This window comes from Ixodes scapularis, unplaced genomic scaffold (assembly GCF_016920785.2).
Source record: "Ixodes scapularis isolate PalLabHiFi unplaced genomic scaffold, ASM1692078v2 PGA_scaffold10__122_contigs__length_95168666, whole genome shotgun sequence".
Classification (NCBI taxonomy): domain Eukaryota; kingdom Metazoa; phylum Arthropoda; class Arachnida; order Ixodida; family Ixodidae; genus Ixodes; species Ixodes scapularis.
The window spans coordinates 41,360,522-41,386,379 of record NW_024609836.1 but is presented as its reverse complement, the minus strand read 5'-3'; the positions used below and the strand labels follow the sequence as shown (position 1 = coordinate 41,386,379).

The following is a 25,858-nucleotide window of genomic DNA, read 5'->3' as shown; positions in this document are numbered from 1 at the left end:
CGTAATGATCAGCTAGCTCTCGAAAATAATCTTCAGAATGTCTATGCATGGTGCGAACGTTGGCAAATGCCATTAAACTTGGAGAAATGTACATTACTAGGGGTTACGAATAAAAAAAAATTGTACTGAACTTTCCCTATACAATTAATGGCACTTAAGTTAAAGAAGCCTCTGAAGTTAAGTACCTTGGGGTAACAATTACGTGCAGTTTGAACTGGAATACGCTTGCGCCATTGTGTGTGCTGCTGCGAGGCGAGCGTTGTGGTCCCTAAGGCGCAAGCTTCCAGTAGCCCCCTCCAGTGTCAAGCTCAGTGCGTATAAGACTTTAGTTAGGCCAGTTTTAGAATATGCGTCCGTAGTCTGGGATCCGTGTAAACAAAGAGCCATAGACGAATTAGAAAATGTTCAAAGGCTAGCTGCGTGATTCATATGCAATAGGTACCGTCGCTTAGACAGCCCATCAGAAATGTTGAAATCACTTGAATTAAAGTCTTTGAGATCGCGCCGGAAAATTTTCAGATTGAACTTTTTCTATCTAACCAAGAGTATTACTTTAATTTAGATTCATCACCTTACCTAAAGTACGTCACACGCCGAAATACACGGTTTAATAATTGCTTGGAAAAAGACGCTGTTGATAGCCCTACCCCTGATGTATTTTTTCGAGATTGCGATGATATATGCTATTTAGTATCAATGTTGTGTTGAAGAACGCGTGTGTTTGTGTCTCTGCCATCCCTTCCCTTTTCTTTTTTCCCCCCACTCCTGCCTGGGCTCTAACGGGGCCTGCAGTATTGTAAAATAAATAAATAAAAACAAGCCTGGCGAGCGGCTCTGTCGACGGCAGCACTCAGTGGGTAAGACTGGGGACGAATTCGCGCGGCATAAACCCATGCTTACTCCGCCTATTTCCTCTCGAAGTTGCCCGTGGTACCTATCGGGAGCCATTTTTGCCGCCGACGGGTCGACTTCTCTATCGGTGGCTTGCCTTATGTTCGAATAAATAGCGGTATGTAGGAAAATTGAGTAACAGTTGTCGCTTCTTTAATGTTCCAGACTGCTCTGGCTAGAACAGTCGATCACGACTCGAAGGAACTCAAAGGAAAACACTTCCTCCGCGAATGGAAAGGTGTGGGGAGAAACTTCATTAAGATGACGTCTGGCGATATTTTGAGCGGGAAGTACGTCGCTTGAAAACCGCTCGGTACCCGATGGATCCGATGTCGCCTTGACCCTTCGAATAAACCACACAAATCGAATTCTCAACGTCTCGCGCTATACGATTTACTACAAAGCTAGCTTGTAGATGGTGAATTTTAAGCCTAACATCTTCGAAATATAAGTAGTATGTGAGTAAAAAGTAAATAAATCAAAAAGCTTTTTTTTTCCTACTTACTGTGTCCATCAGCGAACAACACACGACTGATCGATGCAACAGCCAACAGATTGCGGCAGCGGTCCACTCGCTAAAAGTTGAGTGACCTTTGCTTCTCTAGAAACTGCGTTCCCTTTTTCGCTGTATGTTATCTGTGCAGGATTTTGCTATTCTTACTAATACACAACGTTGAACGTACACAAAGTCGCTGAAAGAAAGGTTTGTCAGGTTAACGGTGCCAAGGGTGGCCGTTTCGCCCAAAAACTCAAGAAACCATTTTGACCATAGCAGCCAAATGTTCTTCTCGAGATCATCATAATAATAAAAAAAGCCACCACTGAATATTGAATTTTTTGAATATTGAATCATCATCATCTGATAGGTCATGCTTTTGGAGAATAATTTACATCCACCCCATCTCAAATGACAAAAGCTGAGACGCATCCTAGTGCCTCTACAGGAGCTGAATCTGCGTTTTAAGACCTGTTTTTGGTTGCTCAAAGGTGGTTCGGGCCAACATGGCACTTTCATCCTGGATGGAACCTTTGCACCTCACACGTTTTAAAAAAAAGATTAGGTGTTTTTTTGTCTCGTAGCAACAACCCCTGCCTTTTTTTTACCCGGATGCCTCTAATGTCCCTTAAAAGCGCTCTTATCCAAAAGACACTCCAAAGAAAGAAACGTTTTTTTAAGAGCATAGATGGAAACGTGTTTTTTTTCGTAATATTTCTACGAGAAGAGAAATGGTTTTATGTTATATTTACTGCGTTAGAAGCAATTTAGGTGGAGGTCCCGCTCTAAGCCCCGCCCACAAATCAGTTGCTTCGCACATTACTACTGGATTGGCTTGGCAGCTCGGCCGAACACGCTAAAAAGCCTGGTGTCTACCTTTCGCGACATCAAGCGCGTCTATTCTGGCCTCTGAAAACGCCTGCTAGTTGAGCGAGGAGACGCGCGACGGCCCCCCGCATTGTCTGCTATCTCACCACCGTCTACTGTCGTCTGCCATGTCCGTATGACGCAGACATGAACGCTGCCCATCAGCGTCCGTTTTCGCCATCGTCCGTCTGCTATTCCACCCCCCGTCTAAAAACTTTTACAACGTTCGCGAGACTCTACCACGAAGGCGGCTTCGAGCGTTCTATCATGCGCGGGCAACGGTCCAATACAAGCCGAGCCGAGCCGTCTGTTGATGTGCGGTAGAAAGCGGCTGTACACTCTCAAGAAAAAAGGGTGTAAAATGGTGATCGTTACACCCTTTGTCCCATATAATACACCCCCAAAGTTCAATTCGACGTACAGCGCCCTACAGTCGAACAGACGGCTCGAAATTTTACGAGGGGCTTGATAGCCGTGTTGTACAACTTATTAAAATAGATAATGTACTTGTTACTGACTACAAAAAAAAGTACAGGGGTTTTATTGGCCCTACTGTAAAAACTCGGTGTTTTTTTATGTGGCCTTTGATGCGTACTTTAGCTATTTCAAAAGTTATACCACGCGGCTATCAAGCCCCTCGTAAAATTTAGGGCCGTCTGTTCGACTGTAGGGCGCTGTACGTCGAATTGAAATTTTGGGGTGTATTATATGGGACAAAGGGTCCTACACCCTTTTACACCCTTTTTTATTGAGAGTGCAGAAAGCGACCGAGAGGATTAAAAAAACAGCAAAATAAATGTGCAGTAATTTAGCTTTTGTGTGTTTGATCCTTTTCGCATGGCATCTGCGAGCAAGGTGAGAGAGTGTCATGACGCACAATTAAAATGTTACTTAAAATTATTCGCTTTGGCATATGTCAGCTGCACTGTAAAACTTGAGACCTACTCGCCTTTCGAAGCGAAATAACGGGAACAAACCTCAACAAACTTGATCCGAGCCGAACGCCCGGTTGCCTCTAGCCAAATGGCTCGCAAATTCTTACCTGTGTACGTATCGAAACCATGGTAGGAAACACGACGGTTACAGAATTCACAAAGCAGCGGGGCCGCTTTTGCGGGAACCAACATCATTACTCAGCATCAATACGTTCAAAGAAAGCCAGATCGATCAAAACGGGGACGCTAGGCTTAGGTCAGTCCCGCTAAAAAAAAAAAAAGAAAAAACAGCTATCCGCCTAGCGATTCCGAAGGTGCGTACTTGCATCAGTTGTTGCCTGAAAACTATCCCGGGTATTGAGATATTCCTCTAAACACCTTTGTAAACTCAAAACGATCCGCACTCATAAACATTGACGAGCTGAATGAGCTATGCTGGTTCAGCACTCCGCAGTGGCCGGCGGCCATGTTTGTTAATGTTTCAAACCAAAGCGGGACAAGCAATGTCAGAATACAATTGAAAACAATAATAGCTCTATCTTGAGTAGTTGCTTTTCAAAAAAAAAAAAAAATAGTCGATTAAAATAGTATTACGGCACGGAGGTACTATCTTGATCACAGTTACCGGGAACGCCGGAGCGCGTGGCAGCGGGTACTATCAGAGCAGCCCGGCGCGGAAGCTCCAGCGCATGCGCATCGCGCCTGCTGAGGGAATATGCTCTCATCCCGCGCATCGCGTCATCGGAGCGCTCGCGCGTCGTCTGCTACGGAGTATCATACCTTTTTTGTTTCTTAAATTTAATTAAAAGAATATTCGAGGCCCCCTCCCCCGCATGCGGTGTGCTTGATAAATTCAGGCGCCTTTGCATTGCTGTCAGAATGATTGCTGCACCTCGTCATGGCCAGAGTTCCAGAGGCGGACAGGCGATTGATCATCGAGCTCTCCCAGAAAGGGCACTCGCAGCGGGCATCGGGGCCCTTGTAAATAGGCCTCTATAGACGGTTAATAGGATCGTTCAAGCTTTTTGTTATGAAGGCCGGATCCACGACGCACCTCGAGGGACTCCCCCAAGAGCGACGACCGAGGATGAGGACTGCGTTACATTACTGCCGCTGTCGTCGAGGACCCCTTTCTTTCGGCCAGGGAAATCCGAGAGGACCTGGAATTGGACGTTTCGGACGTGACAATTCGTTGGAAGTTGGCAAGCGCCGGCCTGCATAGCGCCATGGCTGCGCAGAAGCCCCTGCTATCTCCTTCAAACAAGGAAGCGAGGCTCCGCTTTACGAGGGGACATGCGTCGTGGACAGCGGATGACTGGAGCCGGGTCGTCTTTTCAGACGAATCGACGTTTTACATCAGGCAAGACTAACCCGTGCGTGTGTGGCGACCCCGCGGCGCACGGTAAGGCCTGCTTAGTATGTTAGCTGTTCTACGTAGATCTTGATAATTGTTTTCGTTGCGGACATATTTCGTCGTTCGTTGACGTTCTTGCTACACACTCGTGATTTACTGCAATTCCGTTTGATAAAAGGCTGGGGTCCCTTAACAGTTAAATTTTCTGCTATGTTATTTGCAATGTATAGGCGTGCTTCGAACAAGTGTACTCAGAGAACTTTCGAAAGCAGGCGAAATCAGCAACAGCAAAATCGCTGGAAAAATGAACCAACAGGCGAAATCGGCAACAGAGAAATCGCTGACAAAATATATCATCATTCATCCCGAAAAGTGCCTGCCTCTTACTACTACCCCCCCCCCCCCCCCCCCCCCCCCCGCGGGCGCGGGAGTTCTATGAATTTGAAAGTCCACAGGTTGGCAGGTATGCCATTGTTAGTTAAAGCTAATTATGTTGTTTACTTGTTTTTTTATTATTGTTGGCTCATATGGGTAGTCGTGACAGTCTTTGTTCCTTTCTCCTCTTTACCTGCGTAATTTTTGTGTATAGAGTTCGATAGCTTGGCTGAAAAATCACACCGCTCAACTAAGGTCGATGCGCTCCTGCAGGAACGATCCTGCCTACGTGCAGCGCGTTGCTTCCAGCGGCAGGACGTCCCTGAACGTTTGGGGTGCCATCTCAAAACATGGCCTCGGTCCTCTGCACCGCATAGTCGGGAGGCTGACATCAACCAGTTACTGCGACGTGGTGGACACCGTCCTTATACCCTTCGTTCGGAGTGGTCTCTTCCCCGACGGGAACTTTCTTTTTCAGGAAGATCTCGCGTCCATCCACTCTGCGCGCACCGTGAAGGGCCACTTGCGGCAGTGCGGCATAGAGGAGTTGCCATGGGTTCCGAAGGGCGCGGACCTCAACATCATTGAGAACGTGTGGGGCCGAATGGAGGCGGCCATGGTGCGGACTCCTCTTTATTCCGCCACAGAAGACCAGCTGTGGGACGCAGTCCCAGCAGAATGGGAACGTTTGAAAGGAGACGCGTCTTTCGTGTCAAGTCTTTACGACTCGCTGCCTTCAAGGATGGCGAGCTAAACGGGGATATGACCCGTTACTGAGCCTGTTTTAGTTGACTTGATTTTTCTTTGACTGCATGTAGCAGCCATTAAGTTTTACTTCTGCAATAAAGTTTGCACTTTTCTTATCGACACTACTGGCACAACGTCGTCATTACAGCAATCGGCTGCAGCAAGCCTTATGGGCAGAAATCTTAGACGTCTGCACCCCGCAGTCACCAACACACATCTATCACAGGCCAAAAGGCAATAACAGTAAGGAAGACAATAAAGGAAGCTATAAATGCAGTAATCAAAGTCAGGACCACGTTAATCAATGATGCAGACGCGCTGGCCGACAATTAGTCTATGATCACCGCGCCCGAGATAGCTCTAGACTTCACAGGAAGCGGGGTCGGCGAAGCTGGCGCAGACTGACGCGAGAAGAAAAAAAGTCACAACGTTTATTCGCTTAAACAAACACTGAAACTAAACCGGGAAAGCAGATTTGCACATTGGAGGAGCTTTCATTTTAGGGTTCACCACCTTTCGGGTATGCCGAACAGTGTTGCGGAGTTGCCACTCCGGAGTTGGAATGATTCCGGAATCATTCCACATTTTCGCGACCCCGGAATGGATTGGGAATGGAATGGCGTCAACGTTGAGGGGAATGGAATGGGAATGGAATTAGATACCTTTTGCCCGGAATGGAATGGAGTGGGAATGGAATGGGCCCGGTTCTTTATATTTTTTTATTCATTTATTATTATTTTTTTTTTTTTTTTACGTTTAGGTATACCGAGTTACTCAGCGAGTCAGTTGTTCAGAAATAAAATGAGCGGGAAACTGCAAACCCGCGTGGAGCCCTAACAGACTCATGCAGAAAAAAAAAAATGCAATACAAAAAACAAGCGTTAAAGCAAAGAACAAAGGGGGGGGGAAGAGGGGCGGCGGTGGCGCCTTTCACCAGTGTAGTTCAACACAAATCCGAATGCGTCTGCGCCTGTTGCACGGCTCAAGGATACGTCATCAGTTGACGTGGACCTGACCCGCTGCTCTGGTTATCCTATACCCTGGAAGGACTAAGGAGGCCAGACGTGGCCTCGCTGTGCCGACCCAGACTTCGTACTCCTGCGACACGTCTCGAGCGCGCTGTTTCTCGGAGAGCTCATACCTCTGCCGGCCATCTCAGGTCGCAATCCACAGGTCTCTGTTTGGATGATGCAAGCCGAAACTTGAGGACTGCCATTCATGCGTTGGAGGCGAAAGGTCGATAGGTAGGACCGTCAGAACAGGGATGCCACCGTATCGATTTTTCAACGGTAACAGAAGATAAGACATGTGCTCCAGGATGCTTCAGGTGACCCACCCTATTCTCGAAAATTCCAAATGCAACTGCCTGCATGGTCTTCAACAAGGTGCACCTACAACGAAAGTATGTATTGTCCTTTCATACAGCAGCGTGGGTAAAGTTTCATGTTCAAGGCAACACCAACAGATACAAGAATACTAGTTCACTCCGCCGTGACGTCATGTGATCAGTGTTGACTAGGGCGCCCTTATTGGACAATGAAGCGATGATGTTTTGATGGAATTTATTTAGAGGTCGAAGTCTTTTCGCATCACTGCCCAGACAGACAGAATGCCAGGGAAGGGACCGCGGTCAATCCTTGATGGAACGCTTTCTGAACCCATTAAAGACTCCTAAAGTAATTTAGGGGGAAAAAAAAGCTTCCACTTCAAACTTACAGCCTCATCTCAGTTGACGTCTCAAAGAAATTTGAAAAATGTATTGCATTATCAGTATTTATATTTCTGCCCTCCTTAAAATGTATTCCTGTATTTGATTTTCCAAAGACTATCTTGACTCTTTTTAAAATGCATTTCCGACACGTATCGCGATACATTTTTACAGATATATTTGAGTATCAGTGTTTTAGCTACTATTTTCATCTATCCCAGTATTTGTATTTTCAAATACATTTTTGACTATTTCTGCCTAACCCTGCAACGCAATGCAGCTGTCAAGTGCCAATTTTTACGTTTAGGAAATGGAGGAATGGAATGGAGCGACTCAGCCATTCCAGGAGTGGGAATGGGCCCTGTGTCGCCATTCCTAGGAGTTGAAAGGAATGGAATTATCGAAAACTCTAATTCCCGGAATGGAATTGGAATGGAATGGGGGTGCCCATTCCGCAACACTGATGCCGAAGTTCTTGCTAGCACCAGTAGCATGCGCATAGTAGACAACAGCCGTAGCAGACAACACACGTAGCAGGCGAGGCGCGTAGCAGACGACAGGCGTAGCAGACGACACACGTAGCAGACGACTCGCATAAAAGACGACAGGCGTAGCAGACGATACACGTGGCAGACGATACACGTAGCAGACGACGCGCGTAGCAGACGACAGACGAGCGCTCAAATGACGTGATGCGCGCGACGAGAATATAATCTCGCCGCACGCGCGATGCGCATGCGCAGCAGTTGCGCGCCAGTCCGGTAGATCTCTCTGATAGTGCCCGCTGCCACGCGCTCCGGCGTTCCCGCTAACTGTGATCAAGATAGTACAAATTTACAACCAACCTTTTAGACGCGAATATTCTCTCCAGCCATTCAGAGATGTAAGCACCTTGTAAGCAAGGGGCGGGGCTTAGCCGGGCTGCGACCTCCACATTCTGCACCTAAATTGCGTCTAGCGGCGTAAATAATGCTAAAACAAAATATTATTTTCTTTGGTGGAAAGATAGTTTCAATATTATACGTGTCCCTTTAGAACGAAGATTTGTTTTTTCTTTGCAGTGTCCCTTTACGTTTTGGGGTATTTTTTCGTCTGTCTAATTTCTACGAAGTGATTGTACGATCACTTTGTAGGAGCCCATTCCAGCGACGGAGCGGCGCACCCTAGGTCGGCGAAGACATTTTCCAAGTGACAGCGACATGTTTCCCGACTGCTGCATTTGCTGCAATGTGACAGGGCTCCTGAAACCATGTTTCCTTCGTGTGAATAAGTATACTTGGGGATCACTTTGTGTGGGAATGAAGCCAAAGCTAGAGAGCCGAAGCACGCCGTTTCGCTGCGCAGCTGAATATAGTTCAACCAAAATAAATTGCTTGGTGTAACTTCACCAATCAAATAAATGATAAAGTTATTATTTTTAGGTTTGGTCTTTCATTGTCACTAGTATGATATTAGCCGGGATGTTCCAAACTTAAAGCAGGGTGATTCCACGTCAGATCATTCAGAACGGTCAAGACGACGCCTTCGTTTTTCTTGGAATAAATATATGATGTACACATTTATGCATAAAGACAAGCTATAAATCACTGCATTATTTTTTAATGGATACATAATAAAGACTAGAAGAGGCAGTAAATGACTTCAATTTTGAAAGGCATGTTTGAACGCCTATATTTTCATAACAGTATTTTTCGCACGAACATTTTTTTTCTCACCTTACACTTGATGGGGAGCATATGTGACTAAAAGTACGTTCTGTCACAAAATAAAATTTACTCGGTCTTTTTCACCACAAAAATAAACTAGGCATCGCCGAACGCTTCTTCTCCGCCCAAAGGTAGCGCTAGAGGTCCCAACCAGATGCCAAAGTTTCAGCCCGATCCGATTACGTAATCAAAAGTTATACGTGATTTTCTGGAAATTTCAATGGGAAAAAGGCGGCCGACAGAGTTTTCAAACACATGGGGCTTTATGGCACCAAAACCGAAAACGGGCAAAAATGGGCTCCATTTTCCCATTGAGATTTTACGAAAATCACTTATAACTTTCGATTAAGGTATCGGATCGGGCTGAAACCTTGGCATCTGATTGTAACCTCTAGCTTTACTTTTGGGCGGAGAATGAGCGTTCGGCGATGCCTAGTTCATTTTTGCGGTAAAAAAGACCGTGTAAATTTTCTTTTGTGACACCCTGTATACTTGTTTTGAGGAAAAATATAAAGAAAAAAGAATTCTCGAACTCTCTCCAAAACGCGATTTTTTTTTTTCTTTTTGCCATTTGCTGTCGAGGGCATATTTATTCTTTTGAAGAAAATAAGATATGATCTTGTTCGTGACTTTTTAGTCTTTTAGCAGGTGTTCTTTTTATTAAAGTGCCTTTTTCATTTATGATGATAATGCAGCAGATGTGCAACCCTCAGCTCGAATACTCGCAAAAACAGCCTTAAATTTGTTTTATATATATAAAAAAATACTTGTTTCGATTTTGGTCATACCTTCTTTGTGTATATTCCATCTGTCTCTCTAGTGTGCCAAGGTACTATATGCGCTAGCGTATGCAAAGAAATATTAATATTCTTTATCAAAATCTAACTACAATTCAGCGCGCGTGGAACTTTCGGACAGCATTCGCCTTGCAGCAGCGCGGCAGCCGTCCTGCACATGCGCTTACTCTGCTCTTCATTCACGATAGCGTCGATATATGGCGCAACGATCGGCGGTTCCTTTCATGTTGACGCTTATGCTGCGGGCGTATGGCCCTGCTAATCCTAATGTTTTCTGAGCAACATAATTTATAGTCGGAGAAAAGATCAACCAAATACTATAACCATCAGCTTAAAATATAATACACAAAGTCACAAGAAAAACAATTATTGAAACGGCAGACATCATTTCAGGTGAGTGATAATACACTGAAAATGAGATCAAAGTTTTTGGCTAAAGCTCTTGGTATGGCTGGAGTATCCTTTCGCTCTTGCTGTTTTAATTTTAAGAGAAGAATCCTTGACATTTCAAAGCATTTTGTGGTGATAATGCAAAAATAAATTACAACAACTTTTCTGAACTCCTGGATAGCGCACTTCGCAACGAGGACGTCTGCGTTCCCACGTGATTCGACCACTTCTTCCCCAAGTGTGTAGACTGGATTCAATAAACTGGGCGCACACCTTGCCACTCAACTTGCTTTGTAGAACGGAATCGGATGACAGAGTTTTCATAAGATAGAACAACTGTACCAGAAGGGGATTTCGGTTTCAGGACCTCTACAAAGTTTTCTGCCGTAGGTATTCATACCCCCGCTGTAGATCTCACGTTGTGCAAAGTAGTGCTATTCTTCAGCAGGCCTCCAACGCCCTCGCACATTCTTCCAATAAGCCTTCGCTGAGAAGATAAATGCGATGAGAAGAGAGTTTCCGAACATTTCGTAGAGCTGATAGCGGTTTTTAAAATGGGCTGCTTCTCCGACCAAAACAAAAATTAGGTGTGCGAACAGCTAATTTCCCCCGTTGTCGTCCCTCCCGCAATCCCCCGAAGAAGCTTCCTAAAAACATTACTGTTAAAAAAAGAAAAGATGAAAGACGTTTGCAATTTTCTGCAATGCCGATTCAGAGTGCAGCTCTTCAGGAGGAGGTGGGGAGTGTACGGAGGGAGGGTATGACCCTCCGTACCCTCCCCTTCTATCCTGCTCGCGCCCCCTTTAGCGGGAAATTTTCGCCAAATTCCCCTCTAAATATAGCGGAAAAAATTCCCCGCTAAAGTTAGCGGGGAAATTTATCCGCTAAATTTAGCGGAAAAATTTTTCTGCTAGATTTAGTGGTGAGAATTTTGCCGCGAAAGTTAGCAGGGAAACTTATCTGATAAATTCAGCGGGGAATTTTTTCCGCTAGCAGGGAAATTTTTCAGCTAAGTTTAGCTGGAATTTTTTTTGTTAAATTTAGCGAGGAACTTTTCCGCTACATTTAGGCGCCGTGTGACGTAAAAAGGGTGACGTCACTTTTGACTTCATTATGGGAAACGTCTCATAATGCAACGTGTGGCTACGCCGACGACGACGGCGACGCCGCTGAAGCCGGAAACGGGCGCCTAAGAGCTGCGCTCTAAAAGTAACAGCGTCTTGGCCCACTTCGGCCCCCGTCGTAGGCTTGAATGCACCCCCGTGCCCGGCCCGGGTCCTTCATGAATATAACCGTAAAGCCCGAGCCCGGCCCGCGGGCCGGGCCGGCCCGTGGCTTGCAGGCTGGCCCCTACCCATGCAGACCTCTAGACGAGACACTTAGGAGGGCAGTGCGACCGGCACCACCGGAACGGCACTCGCCGTCTTTGTACCCTCGCCATTGGGGCTGAACCAATCATGCACATCAAATGCGTTGTGATCCTGCGCTTTTCTCTTCGCGCGTTTGGTTTAACCGGTGATAGCAGACGGACAAAGAAGTGCTCCGCAGGAATACATTTTTGGCACTGCTTGGCACCGCATCCGGTCAGAGCCCTATATCTTAGGAGTGTTTGGCCGATGGGTGGAGCCTGTCGCCCGCTGGAACGAGCGGACTTTACGATAACACATAATGGAGGATTTTCCTTTTGGCCATTCTACTTACGTGCGCTAGTCCAAATGTGCGGTTAGTAGTTGTTTTATAAACACTATTTCTCGTACTCTGGCATTTTGCTATGCCTGCAATTGGTCACTATATTCAAGGACGGGCCATTTTTTGTCGATCTCCAAAAACATAACTTACTAATAAGTTTTCTTTTTTTTGGAGGGGGGGGGGGGGGTAAGCAAAACTAAGTTTTCTAAAACAAAAATAACCTGGCGATTGAGCGCAAGAGTTCGCATTGCCTCTCCTAGATGGTGCCCGTCACGGCAACGAATTTTAGCGGTGGCCATTTCTGAGACCTAACATTCGAAGTATTCAAAATTCACTTTTCGCAGAAGAGGAACAAGTTTAAGCTCATATCGTAGCAGATAAGTGTGTTTGAGCTGATGATTACGGGCATTATCGGTAAACACTTTTATTACAATGGTGGGTCACAGCATGCCTTGCTGTGACCCACGCAAACACATTGAGGGGCTTTACGGGTGGTAGCCTTTGGTTTCAGAGGGAGTGTACGTTTCTCTTTAAGAGTTTAGCAACTCAATTCATCAAATAGCGCTGCCTCGTGCTTACGGATGAAGTTGTGTAATTGCCTACTCATTATGACAGCGCCTCTAGCACACCATAATGTGTGGCTCCTGGATCCCTTGAGACCATGTTGGCACAAATTAAAATAGTACATAAATGGGAAACTACAAATACCTCTAATGAGGCGAACTTGTGCCTACAACCCTAAAGCGAACAGTACCACGCATTTTTCACCTCCGACGGTCTCAAAGCAACACGTTACCGCCTTTGCTTTTCAGCAGGGTATACATTCAGGAAGGTTCTCAGCCAAAACACACGATGGCATCCGAGAATTTACTGAAAGTTTTCAGAAGAAAAAAATTCATAAAAGGAAACACCCGGCCGAGATTGGTTAGAACCCTGTTCCTCCGCCTGTGTGCCGCTTGCGCTACCAATGATAAAAAAAAAAATCACTTTTCAGCCTTACTGCTGATTCACACTGGAAGCAGATCCGCGTTCGCAAAGCGGTTGCGAAAGTACAATTGCACGCGCACTTGATGTCATCGGGTGCGCGTGCAATTGTACTGGATCTTTATGCAACCGCGCTCGCAACCGCTTTGCGAACGCGGATCCGCTTCCAGTGTGAATGAGCGGTTAAGCTATGGTGCCTGGAACGCGTCTCCGACTGGTGTGTTTACCGCGGCCAAAAAAGTGGTCCCTCGATTTCCGCCTGATGACGTCATAAAAGTGTCATGCTGTCGCCGGTCGCCGCCCTGGCGGCGTTCCAACAGTTGTGGTAAATGTGGCAGACGCCTGTTCTGCTGCAGGTCGCTTTTCACTGTGACAGTTCACGAAAGCTAGAGCAGCCGGAAGTTGGGACGCCTAAAGCGACGCCGTGACGACAGCGACACTCGCGTTCGCTCGTGCTTTTCGCCAGCATTTCTACGGCCAACCGCCAGGATCGCGACAGGCAACAGCATGACACTCGCGTCATTTGTTGCCACCTTGGGACCACTTTTGATGTATGGGCGGGATAGGGCGCTAAACACACCAGTCGAAGACGCGATCGAGGCACCATAGTTAAGCTGAGACTGCAGCCAAAGATACGAGCGCGAGCTAGCCCACGTTCGATTGTGCATTTCTAACGTGAGTGCTCGTTCTGCGGAAGAACCCTTCAAAACAGAGACCGGGAACTCTCGCGCTTGCGGCATTGGTCTCAGCTTAAGGGTGAACGGAATATATGCCGTTCACGCGTTTTTTTTTGTTTTTTTTTATGTTACGCACGCGCTATCATCATGAATGGGTCGCGGGGACTCACCAGCATTGGATCCCACTTGTCCTTGAAACAGTAATGGAGAAGCGCCAAGAGGCTGACCAGGTAGCAGACGACGCGGATCCTGAGGCCCGCCAGCAGAAAGAAGGCGGCGTAAACAACGAAAACGACGAGCACGCTTTCCCAGCCCACCGTCCAAGCCATTGACAGGGCGGAGAAGACCGGGTAGAAGCGGGCCCGGAGCTGCAATGAACGGCCCACCAATGGACATTCTTCCGAAATTGAAGCGCCCCTGGCGGCGAGGTGCAACGCGGTGCAATCTCGGAGACCATGAGTCTTTGGATTTTCAGTTAAGATCGCTAAAGGTGCCGCGCAACGATATTTGATTGGAATGTTTTTCACTTTACACAAGCTTGCTGGCACTAGATGAGACCCCATTATATCCTTGTATACAACGCCACAGAACAAGAAACTCTTTTGTTGCGGTGTCATTGCAAAAACAAAGGCGAGCGTTTTCTTTTGTTTTCTCTCAATCTTTTTTTCTCAAAGCTTGATGACGGAGCTGGGGGATCGCAGTATCCCGCAATGACGTTATCTAAATGCGGCTCCTAGATTGGACCCTCGCATTGCGTGAGCACTCGAACTGGGCTCGTGATAATCAATAGCTCCACAAGCGTTCGGGTAGAGGCCCGTGTCCAATCGCTGCAATGACTACAACAGCCGAACCGATGTCTGGAACTCGGCGCGTCTCATATGCTTTGCCAACCCCAACGCGTGGCTATGATTAACATTGGAGGCATATAATGGGCTCCAGATAACGTGGCCGCTTGTTCTGGCTGAGAGTTAAGGAGTTGCACGCTGCTGGTATTTTTCTTTAATTTTTGTTTGCGTCTTCTATTGCCTGTGGTGAAAAACAAACATGTGTGTTAAGATTGCTATACAAAAGCTATCTCCACTGTTGCCTACACGTGTGAGAAAATAGAGATGGGGACTGCACGTGCGCTTGTGGCGTGGAACAGTCGAACATGTCTCTCGTCTCGGTGAAGCGAAGCGATAACTTGGCAATTACTTCGTAAAATATATAGTTATTGTCTTATAGAATTACTAATAAATGGTAGGGATTAAAAGTAATTTCGTTACTTGTGACGGAATATGTACAAGTGTGCCCGTGAATACATGAATTCACCTAAGGAGCTACGTCATTCGGTAACCAACTGCGCGCGCCGACGGTCGGTTGTGGACTAAGTATGCTCGATTAAGTATGATTCGCCCCCGACGGCGCCTTGCGGACTAGGTATATGGTGGACTGGGTACTGTGGGGACAAAGAAGAACCCATCCCGGGGGCACATGTGCGTGCGATGCACGGCCTCGCCGCTAGCTCGGTTCGACCCAAGGTACGAATAAAGCGGAGGTCACGTCCTACACTGGCGCCCAACGTCGGTCTCAAACCCACGTTGAACCCAAATGAGGTCCCGCCACCCTTCAAGGGACGCACCCTCGGTGAGTGGTGCGCACGGGAGGTCCCGGCGGTTTACACCGAAGAGGAACAGGTCAAAGTATGCCATCTCTGTGGCATACGCCTGCTCCCTGAGAGGCACCACACCCTGGGGCAACTTCACACCAACAGGGAGTAGCGAGTGCGACAAAACCGGACCGCCGCAACTCGGCCTCAAACATCCGCCGATGTTGAGGCGGCACTGCTTGTCACCTCTTCCGCTCCTGTCCCGAGAGGCTGAGGCCCCGGACCGTGTAGCCTGCCCCCCCCCCCCCCCCCCCCCGCACATCGGCGACATTTGCGTGTGGAAGATATCTAGCCAGTACCTTCGCCGCCGCCTGCCCCGGAATGGCAGAAAGTATCATCAGCCCCCCGCACCGCACCCCCAGGGGTGAGGGAACAGATGATATGTAAGCACAAAGAAGAAGTGATCCCGGGAACAAGTGCGTGTGGGGTGCACGGGTGTGGCGCTGGCTCGGTTCGACCCAAGGCCCGAATAAAACCGGACGTCACGTCTTACAGTACTCATCGCCGACGGCCACCTGCAGACCAAATATGCTGGATCAAATACCGCTTGCCACTTGCGGTCGCATGCGGACTAAGTGTGATGAACTGATTTTGGCTCGCCGCCGACGGTCCTCTGTGGACTACGTATGCATGACTAAATATAACGCGCCGCCGACGGTCGCCTGCGGGCTAAACATGCTGGACTATGTATGACTCGCCGCCGATCGCCGCTTACGTGCTAAGTAAGCTGAACTAAAGGCTGATTCGCATGGTGCGGTATTGCTCGCGACTTTGCAATTCCGATGTCGCTCGTGTGACAAAAAACGTGTGGACGAGGCGGCGAGACTCAACACCGCCGCTGCGAAATAGCAATCAGAATCGCATCATGTGAATCAGGCATCAGTATGGTGGATTAAGTATCACTCGCCGCAAACAGTGACATGCTGCCGCAAGCGACTGACGGCGGCAGTATCATACTCAATCCAGCGGCTTATGCTCTCCTTCCCCTCCTCGAGTCCGGCTGAGCCCCTTGTTGAATGTTGCTCGTTTTGATTAATCGCTCTGGTTTATGATCATGAGTAAATCATTGCTGCGGCAGCTGTCAGTGGGACACGTCGCGGGTTTCGCGCCGCTGACAGCGCGGTCCATATCGACGCGGGTCATTTTTGCCACTCCGTCGAAAAATTCCCCAGTGACGTCACGCCCCTCGGCGCGACTCCGACGTTACGCCGTGCGTCACGTCACTTGTTACCTGGCGTCTGCTGATACCATGATGTGACATTGTCATCTCAAGTCACGTTGCACAGTGACGCCACGCGACTTAATGACGTCAGGTGACATTGTGTGTCAAGTGAGGTCATGACGTCACGAGACACTACGTAGGAAGATAAACATGAGACTGCTGATAATCGAAACAATAAAAATAAAGCATTTTCGCCAATTATGCCAGAAAGGATCTCGGGCAATAAATTAAAAAAAAAAAAGAAGCTATGTGGGTCCTAAGCCGGCGAAACCACGGGCGTGAAATTAGGTGGATCTAGAACGCTTGAAACTAAAGTGCCTGATTTTGAAAGTTTTCTTCAGGGACCAGAAGGCGGTGTTAGTTTGTGTCCAGTGTAGAGTGCCTTCATACACATGCGCGCTTTTGCTTGAGTGGTGACATCTCAGCCATTTTTCCGCCCAATCGTTTGTTTTGTTTTTTTTTTGTTTTTTTTTTATGCATTTTGAAGTGCGCGCAATCCGGTGTCACTTAGCTCGAGCGCGTAGCTTTGGCTAATGCATAGACGCCATTTTACCGTCCAAGTCACGCACCGAGTGCGCGAGAACGTGACACGCTGGCACATTCGGGGCAACAATTGGACATCTTCACCCTGAGAGAGACAGACATCTAGGCACCCTAGTCCAGTGAGATCGCATAAGACGTTTAGGCAGCCACACCAACGGCAGGGAACGGTTCATGCATACACATGCAGTTTCTTCGTTTTCCTGGTTGCCTGTATCTTGGACGCGCGATTTTCGAAGTGTTCTTGAGTTATCACGAGGCAGTCCCAGCTTGTGTGAAATAAAACTGTTTAGCAGGTTCACGCAATGCTCTCTACTTAATACACCTTCATTGGATCCCAATGGCTATGGTATTTTTGTCCGGTGTGTTACTCGGTTTAATACGAAACGCCATAGGTGCGAGCGCGCCCCTCTAGGGGGCGCGCTCGCACCTTTATTGTTCATTCAGTCCATCTGCTCCGAAATGACACCTTAGCAGCTCCGGCGTCACACCTAAGCTGTCGCGGTGTTTCACCTTACATAAGTGTTTACTCATTCCTGTGACTATAAATGTCTTCCGTAGCCTCTGCAATTTCATATACAGGGCGTTCCCAAAAAGTGAGAACCGTGTTTTTCGGGCCGTGTAAATGAGCTCTGCATCGCAGAAGGCTCATACTCAGTGAGAATGTGACGCTAGTGGTTGTGCGGTACTTCACTAACTACTTGATTGTATTTGTTTGAGCTAATAAGAAACAAAACTCCCGTATATTCCAAATAAGCACGTGAGACCATAGCCTCCCGAATTGAGTATCTTGCGCTGACTCACCCGCGGATTTCCCTGAAGCAGAGCCTGGCTGAGCGCAGCTTGCAGGAGGCACCACAGCCAGACGCTGAGTAGATAAGATCGACCGTGCTTCCACGAAAAGTCCGTGTCATCCTGAATAGAATATCCCTCACATATGTAAATGTTGCGTGTTTCTTTCTTTTTTTTTTTTAATATGTCATGCTAACAATTAAGTGTTTAAATTATACCAACTAATTTATTTGATTTCGTATCACAATATCTATACATGATCAGTATTTGAACCCCAACCATTGCCACTTGAAACGAAAAGACAAAAATTGCATTTTTTATATCGTCTGCATTCAGCGTCTTAGTAACCTTTATTTCATTCGATGAGTACGGTTCAGTTATCCGCATATTTTGAAATATAGATTTACTTTATATCATAGAGTTATTATAATGTACGCTAGAGGTTCAAGTGGCGCTAGTGTGCTGCTGCAAATTGAAGTAGACAGCAACCAGTCGGAAATTGACTTCGGGTAATGCATTTCTATGGGGAAAAACGAGTGCATTTTCTCGCTGCGCTCGATTATAAGAGCAAATATCACCAATATTTCGTACGTACTAGCACATTGGAACGTTTCTCAGTCATGCAGACAAATTAATTGATCAGTTCCGGCGTTTTTATTTGAAATTCGTGGGATGAAAAACGGTGCTTAGACCGCTTCGTACATGTATTTATGAGCACTGTCGGACACTGTTAGCGCGAACACGGCATCGGCGCTTTCCACCATGGGGGATATACGTGTCAAACGAACGAAGGACATGTGTAAAACAAAGAGAGACGGCAAGAACTATGCAGTAACACTGGATAAGTAACTCCTTGTGCATGCAGGCGATCAAAATAAATTGAAAGCCACGTAATATAGTCCGATTTGCAATAAATAAGTACTGCTTTATTCTTTCTGCTCATGAATATGTGCAAAGATGCATGTTCTGGGTTCCAATCATCAACCGCACGCTCCAAACCTTTGCAAATAGGGAGAAGTCAGAGAATAGGTGCGCGATAAAAACTGCCCGTCATAGGAAATAATAAGAAGGTACACCTTTCGTGGTCCACGTCCTTTATTTCTTACATTCAAATGTTTTTAACCGTCGTAAAGAAGCACAAAGGAGTCATTTTCATAGAGTGACAGGACGGGCATATTAGCAATATATAAGCGCCACCGCAATGCTAGCGAACCTTGAACACACTCCACATTCTTTTCGATCGTTAGTTTGCTTAGAATCGTCGCTCGTTTTTACATACCTGCCATGGAACATAGGTTTGGGCCTTAAATATAGCGAAGCTTAACATCGTTCAGTGGTAAAGAAAAATGCTGTAATTAAAGCAATTGCATTTTTACAATATTAATAAATGTACATACTATCCGGTACAAGCGAAATAATAAAAGTTATTCATGTTATTTTCCGGCGAAGAAACAAATTTCACACGCGTTTTTCCATAGGAATGCACAGGAGCACCGCAAAAGTAGACTGGTTGCTGTCTGCTTCAATTTGCCTTCCGGAAGTCGCATAGATACTAGCGCCAGTTGAACCTCTAGCGTATATTATAATAACTCTATGCTTTATATATAGAGCTATTTTCCGTTCCACCTTTCGATGGAGGGCGCTGCGTTTCATCCAATTAAGCTCCGAGAACGCATCGCGGGACTACACTGTCCACGCGCGCTACGCTGCGGCCATCTGGAAGGTCACGTGACACTAAAGGGCTTTTCACGTATGACGCGCTTTCTTCTGCAGGCAACGTTTGCTGGACGGAAGCGGAGGTTTTCTCTTCGGTCCCAGTTTGCTTGAAAACGGTTTTTCCTTTTGTTTGTTCTTTTGTCGAGGGGAATGTTTTAGCGTTGAACAATATACTCGACAAAAGTATTCAAGATAAGTTGCTACATTCGTGCTTCCTAAAATAGTTGAAGTTCTACTCAAGATACTTTCCGTGCAAAATGACTTGAGTCAAAATACTTCAACTGTTAATAAATTACTTTTGGAAACTACTTCGGGGCATTGGGTAATTTTTATCGGCTTCAGTGACTTTGGCATTCTCAATTTTCAAACTGCAAAAGGGAAAACAAAATCGCTGTGCTATTCTCCGTACAGCGTCATGACGACGAAACGACGGTACCAACTTTCACGGCTTGATGACTGAGTTGCACAACTTATTAAAAAAAAAAAAAAACTCATTTACTTGTTACTGACAAGAAAAAAAAAAAATAAGTGCAGTTTTTTTTTGGCTCTACTGCGAAACTTCAGTGTCTTATTTATCTTGTCTTTGCTACGTACTTTCGCGGTTATATCGCACCGTTGCCAAGCCCCTCGCAAAAGTTGGAACCGTCAGTTCGACGTCAAGGCGCTGTACGTCGAAATGAAAATTTTGGGGTGTAGTATATGTGGCCAAGGGTGTATTACTAAATTTTTATTTTTAGAGTGTAACTCCATAATAGTTTAGTAGACTGCAGCGTACGCTACGAGCCGTCGGACCCCATATCGAGGGCTTAGAACATACCATGTGCCATGCGAGTAGGCCTACGTGCGAATAGGCCTACGTGCGAAAGAAACGGTTGGGATGTTTTGATAAGTTTCGACAAAGAATGCGGCGAAGTGAGAAAGGGCAAAATGCCGCCACTCTGAAAAGGGTCTCTTGGCGCATGGGCACTAGAGTACGGGGGTTGCAAGTACTTGTAAGCAAATTGCGCGAAACAACAGCGGTGAGAAACATAGAAAAAAAAAGGTAGAAATCAGATGAACTGAAACAATACCATCAAATTCATAACACTGGTGGCAGGAAGATACGAAGACTTCCAACTAGCAACAACATTTATTGACCCGAAGTTCGCATATATAGGTGAAGGAGGGGAGGGTGAAAGACGCTACACTGGAAAGTGGGAAAGCGATGGGAGAGGGTGTAGAGTCAGGGAAATGAGGGACGATCCCGTGGGGTAGACATCTAATCGCTTGGAGCCGCGGAAACGAGGGACGTCAGCTCTGGCCCCAGGAAGTTCATCTCCCTTCTGGATAAGCCTATGGACGGGGATCCAAAGTTGTTGTGACGTGGTGCATGGCGAAGGCCTCCATGATCTCTCGTCCGTATCTTGAGGCTTGACCTCCAATCATGGTGGTCGAGGGAAGGTCGGCCGAACAGGGTTCGCTGCACTCAGCTGTGTTTGGCAATCGGGTGGTAACGAATCTCCGAAGGGTCGGAAGCGGCTTTCTTGATCTCGTTTGCATGTTCCCTCACCCGATCGTTTAGGCATCGGCCCGTCTGTCCGATGTATTTAGCACCGCAGGACATGGGAATCGAATACACGCACTCTTTGCAGCAGGTTACATAATTGGTCTGGTGCTTTTTCTGGCACGGGGGCGCTGGACCGGGGTTGTTGACCTTTCTACAAATAGAAGCTAATTTGAACCTGCAGGAAAATACAACCTTGGTGTTGAAGCCGAGCGCAATAGATTTCAGGCGATGTGAGGCGTTGTGTATGTAGGGGATGCATGCGGAACGTGACTTAGGAGGGAGGGGTTTGGACTTCTGCCCCGCGACAAGTCTTTTGATTGTTGTTTCAATCAGGTCTCTCGGGTATCCTGCCTTTATGAGGCGACTAATCTGCTTGGATTGGCTGGGGGCGGAAAGGTGCTGACAGGATTTAACCTTTGCCGAGGCAATTAGATTTCGAACGATCCCATTTTTTACATTCTTTGAGTGTGAGCTGTTGAAAGGAAGAACGGGCTTAGAGGACCTCTGCTGGGGGTTGCAAGTACTTGTATCTTCCTCATGTCTAATTACCGTTACCAACACGCTCGTTTTGTACTTAACTGGCGGCAGACTGTTCAAATGATGTTGTGTGCAACTGCCTTTACCTGTACCCTTTGCAGCCCATAAGAACCCTTTACGAACGCATTCGGCCAGATTTCAGGGGCGTCACCATCTACGACAGGCACAAGCAGAAGGAAGCATGAGCACTCAGGTCAAAGTGAACCCAACGTTATGTGTCGGTGGGTTTCTTCTGCTATCAAATTCATTACACAAAACTCCAGAGCACCCTTTTACGAGCGCCATATGTTCGCTTTATTCTATTCAGGAATATTGCTTCCTCAATGTCGCGAGGCGGCGGGTGGGGAAGTCCTCATTTATAGGTCTAAAGGTTTTTCAAAGGTAACAAAATTTATATACTTTGTTTAACCTTAAAGGCGTCCTGCAAACCGTTTCTGGCAATTTTATAATCTGCATCACGTTCGCTCGAACTGGTGTGTGGCCCTCTAGAAATACAGTAAAATGTAATAAAGAAGAAATTTGAAGCATAAAAGGTGAGCAGAATTCAAAATCTTGAGCACATGTTTTTTTTTTTGTTGTTTTTTTCTGATTTTTTTTTTTTTTAAATTTTTGATGGCGTCATTGTTCGGAATCAATAGAGAACCGAAACGACAAGAGCGTGCGAGAACCAAGCGCGATCTTCCCACTTGCTGGATTTAACATCCAGTTATAAGATGTGACCGCCCCACCAATTAACGGCCGTTCGAAGCAAAAATTTGAATGATAATTATGCGCTTCAAAGGATCAGAAGGAGTCACGAGCACCTATTCGGCAGAATTCTACGTCGTCATTATCTGACGCTCAAGACCTATGTCGTAACTGAACGCTCGTGTCTGACACTGATAGGCACGCCCTTCGAAGCAGCATTTGGTTTTCTTCATTCTCTTGTTTGCCCCTTTAGGTCCTGACGCAGGCGACGGTAGGAGTAGATGGGACAATAGGGCGTTTTCGTAGATCGTTTTCGCCGTCCCGCAAGGCCCTCCGCAACCCGCTACGATAGCGGGAACTCCACAGTCAAGGCTATCAGCGCGCAGGCGCAGTTGCAAGAAGTGACTCAATATACACAAACTCATAATTAACGCCTCCTAGATTTTTTGGTAGCTACCTGTAAATTCGTTTAATAAAAGAAGATGACAACCGCGAAATATACTAATAAAGCGTCTAGGTCATAATATATTTCATGTTTTTTTTAATTGTCAAAACGCCTCTCTGCAACAATATTTGACGAAGTTCAGCAAGCTGTGCTGTGTGACCTAATCAATATATTTTTATGATGTTTACATCACCGTAAAGCTCCATTTAAGTTCCTTCTTTTGAGTAAATTTTATTTCAATCTTTTTCACTAAACATATAACGCGGAACTTTTGCCTGATAAACATATATTTATAAAAACTTGCAAGTTTTAAATTGATTTTCTTAAAAAACCCACCTTTATTTATTCTATTTTCTTTATTAATTGATGTTGAAGGTAAACGTTCGGCAGCCCTCTGCCTGGTTAGGAGTAGACATGAAGCGAAAAATAGGGACTCTAACCAAAAATTTTATTAAACATTTACCCGACGTTTCGGGACCAGTTCGGTCCCTTGTTCACGGACGAGTGACAAAAAGAAAAGAACACGTGTCGTCTAAGTGCACATACGGATGTAGGGGGCTTTGCTCACGTCACGCAGTCCCGAAGCGTAGCTGCTGGGCAGGGAGCCCGAAGAACGATTCACGTTCCCCTTTGTGTGCTGGATAAACCAGGACTCAACGAAGAGCCGCTTTCGCCAATTCTTCTCCAAGGCCAGCACGGTGCTTCCCTCGAAGTCGACAGTGTGGCCGGCCTCTTCTGCGTGCTCCGCGAGGGCGCTCGCCTCCACATCCTTCTTCCGGACATCATATTTGTGTCATATTTGTGGTAAATGTTTAATAAAGTTTTGGTTAGAGCCCCTAGTTTTCTCTTCATTAATTGATGTAGCGTAAAAAGTAGGGAAAGGGATGGAGCGAAATATGGCTCCCCGATAAGCTGAAAAAATGACAGTTTCCACATTGGCTGCTTCAACGGTCCATAACTTGAGCATAAAAAATCCGACGAACTTGCCGTTTGCGTCTTCTTTTAATACAGAAATTGCCCGATAACATGTTTTTTTTTTTACAAAAATTAAAAATTCGAGCCTACATTTGTGTTTGAGATTAAATGAAATCACTCATATATATATCAACCAAATCACAATACCCACACAGACACGGGTGTTCGATTTCACGTAATCAGGTATATAAATAGACAAATTATTAAAAGAACGGTCCTGACTTACTCGCTGAGCTGGCAAAGTAACACCACAGGACATACAGGACTCCAGCGCTCCACATGAACCAGTGAAACATTTGCAGTGGTCTCCATCGAACGCTGAAAGATATCTTGGTGGGCGACAAAGTCATCGATCGCTCCAGTGAAAATCCCTCCACGATCTTTCTCGAGGGCGGCGGACGAAGTAGTGTGCTATATATTTAAATGTGTTCCCAACTGCTTTATCAGAGTCACACGGTTTATGTGCCGCATTCGCAATACAAGATCCGAGGGGGAGCAAGCCTCTGCTAAGCATTTTCATCCGGTATCCTCCTCGCCACACGAGGAACGTGCGCATGCGCGGAAAGCGACCTGTCTGGACAAAAGCTGCCCGCTATTAAATGGAAAAAAAAAATGCTTTCTGTGGTTTTGAGTCGCTCCCTATCTCAAATCTAGACTCTCTAGGACAAAGCATAACGTATTTCGGCTTTGATATTTCGGATGTGTGACATACACTTCAGTTTTGCTCTTCCCCTCACATGACCGCAGGAACAGGTGGTAGCATCTGAGCGCCGGTCGCTTCGAACTTCGAAGAGAACCTCCCGAGGCGGAACATTTTCGGCAGCTGCTTGGAAATAAAAGTGCCCTTTCAAAATTGCCGCTATGTGTTGTGGAAGAAAACACATAAATAGAGTTTGCTTATCTACACAGTCGTCTAAAAGTCAGCGTCGCCGTGCAGAGATCGTAGCCTTGCGTACGCCAAAAAATAAATAAAAAAATCTTGACGTGTTTTGCGACTGAATTGCTGCAACAGCCAAGGCGCTGAACTCTCTGTTGTACGGAAATTACACACACACACAGTAAACTTGTTGTTGTTGTTGTTGTTTTTTTTTTTTTTTGGGGGGGGGGGGTGGAAGGGGGCACGCTCCTTAGCTGCACTATTTCATCTTTAGTTGAGGGATTTTGTTCCATATTGGAGTATTCATTCTGCTGAACGACCTCACCCTATGCATTATAGTCAGTTTCTCTGCAGGTGCTGCTCACGCTAATATTTGTATGCCACAGTTACTTAATGGACTAATTCACAAGACTATGACCAAGTTCTACGGGAAGGTTCTGGTAAAGGTGAGCATTTTTATTTTCTTAAATAGCTATGAGCGCTAGACCAAAAAAGCTTATTTCATATAAACATTAGGCAAAAACTATGACTGAAAATTGTTCTTGCTGCTTAAAAGCAAATGCTGATTAATTGTTTAATAAATGATAAAAACATGAGCTTGTACTAGATTCAGGTTCTACAAGGAAAGGTTGATTGCCATTGCACCATAATTGTTTTTGTTTTTCAGAGGCCGAGCAGCACTTTGTGGTTTATCTTCAGGGTACCAGATTTGGATCGCCAAACATTTGGCATTTTTAAGGTGGTGTCCTGGAGCGTCCCGTGTGAGGCTTCAAGACACAGCCTTCCTGTTACACAACACAAAGGCAGTTCATGTTGCGCTCTGCCGCATGAAGACAGGTCACAAAAATAACTGCACACAAATTGTCGCTCTGGGAAGGATGTTTTAGAAATTTTCACTACTGAATGACAAACACCAGTTCCAGAAATCATTATAAGTAAAGTTAGACATGTTACTTTTCCTTCACTTATAGCCCCTGAGAAATTGGTATGAATAAGTACAGCTTACCATTTCTTGTGAGGCAGCAAGTACTACACGCTTATACTGAAAGAAGTAGGCATACCTCAAAAAGGTTAAATAAAATATAGTGAAAACAGTTTCTTTTTAATCTTAATTCAGTAATACATACAAGGTAAAGAATTTACAGTGAGAGACAAGCAACCCGGTGTATATTTACCATTATGTCGAATTACCCGACACTAGCGAGATACTTAGGAAACAAATTACCGAAGTGAAAGAAAAGGGTGACGAGAGCAAAA

The 25,858-nt window shown here is 46.1% G+C and overlaps 1 protein-coding gene across 1 annotated transcript in view; it reads right to left on the bottom strand.

The window, feature by feature from the left end:
• The window catches only part of LOC120842478 (protein-cysteine N-palmitoyltransferase HHAT-like), a 90,201-nt gene extending 66,127 nt beyond the window's left edge, over positions 1–24,074 (bottom strand). The window contains exons 1-4 of the mRNA XM_040213609.2: positions 23,951–24,074; positions 21,704–21,771; positions 17,831–17,941; positions 13,787–13,984 (exon numbers count right to left, since the gene is read on the bottom strand). Coding sequence (XP_040069543.1) covers positions 13,787–13,984; positions 17,831–17,941; positions 21,704–21,771; positions 23,951–24,074 — 501 coding nt within the window. The remainder of the gene's footprint in view (positions 1–13,786; positions 13,985–17,830; positions 17,942–21,703; positions 21,772–23,950) is intronic.
• Between the last annotated feature and the right edge of the window lie 1,784 nt (positions 24,075–25,858).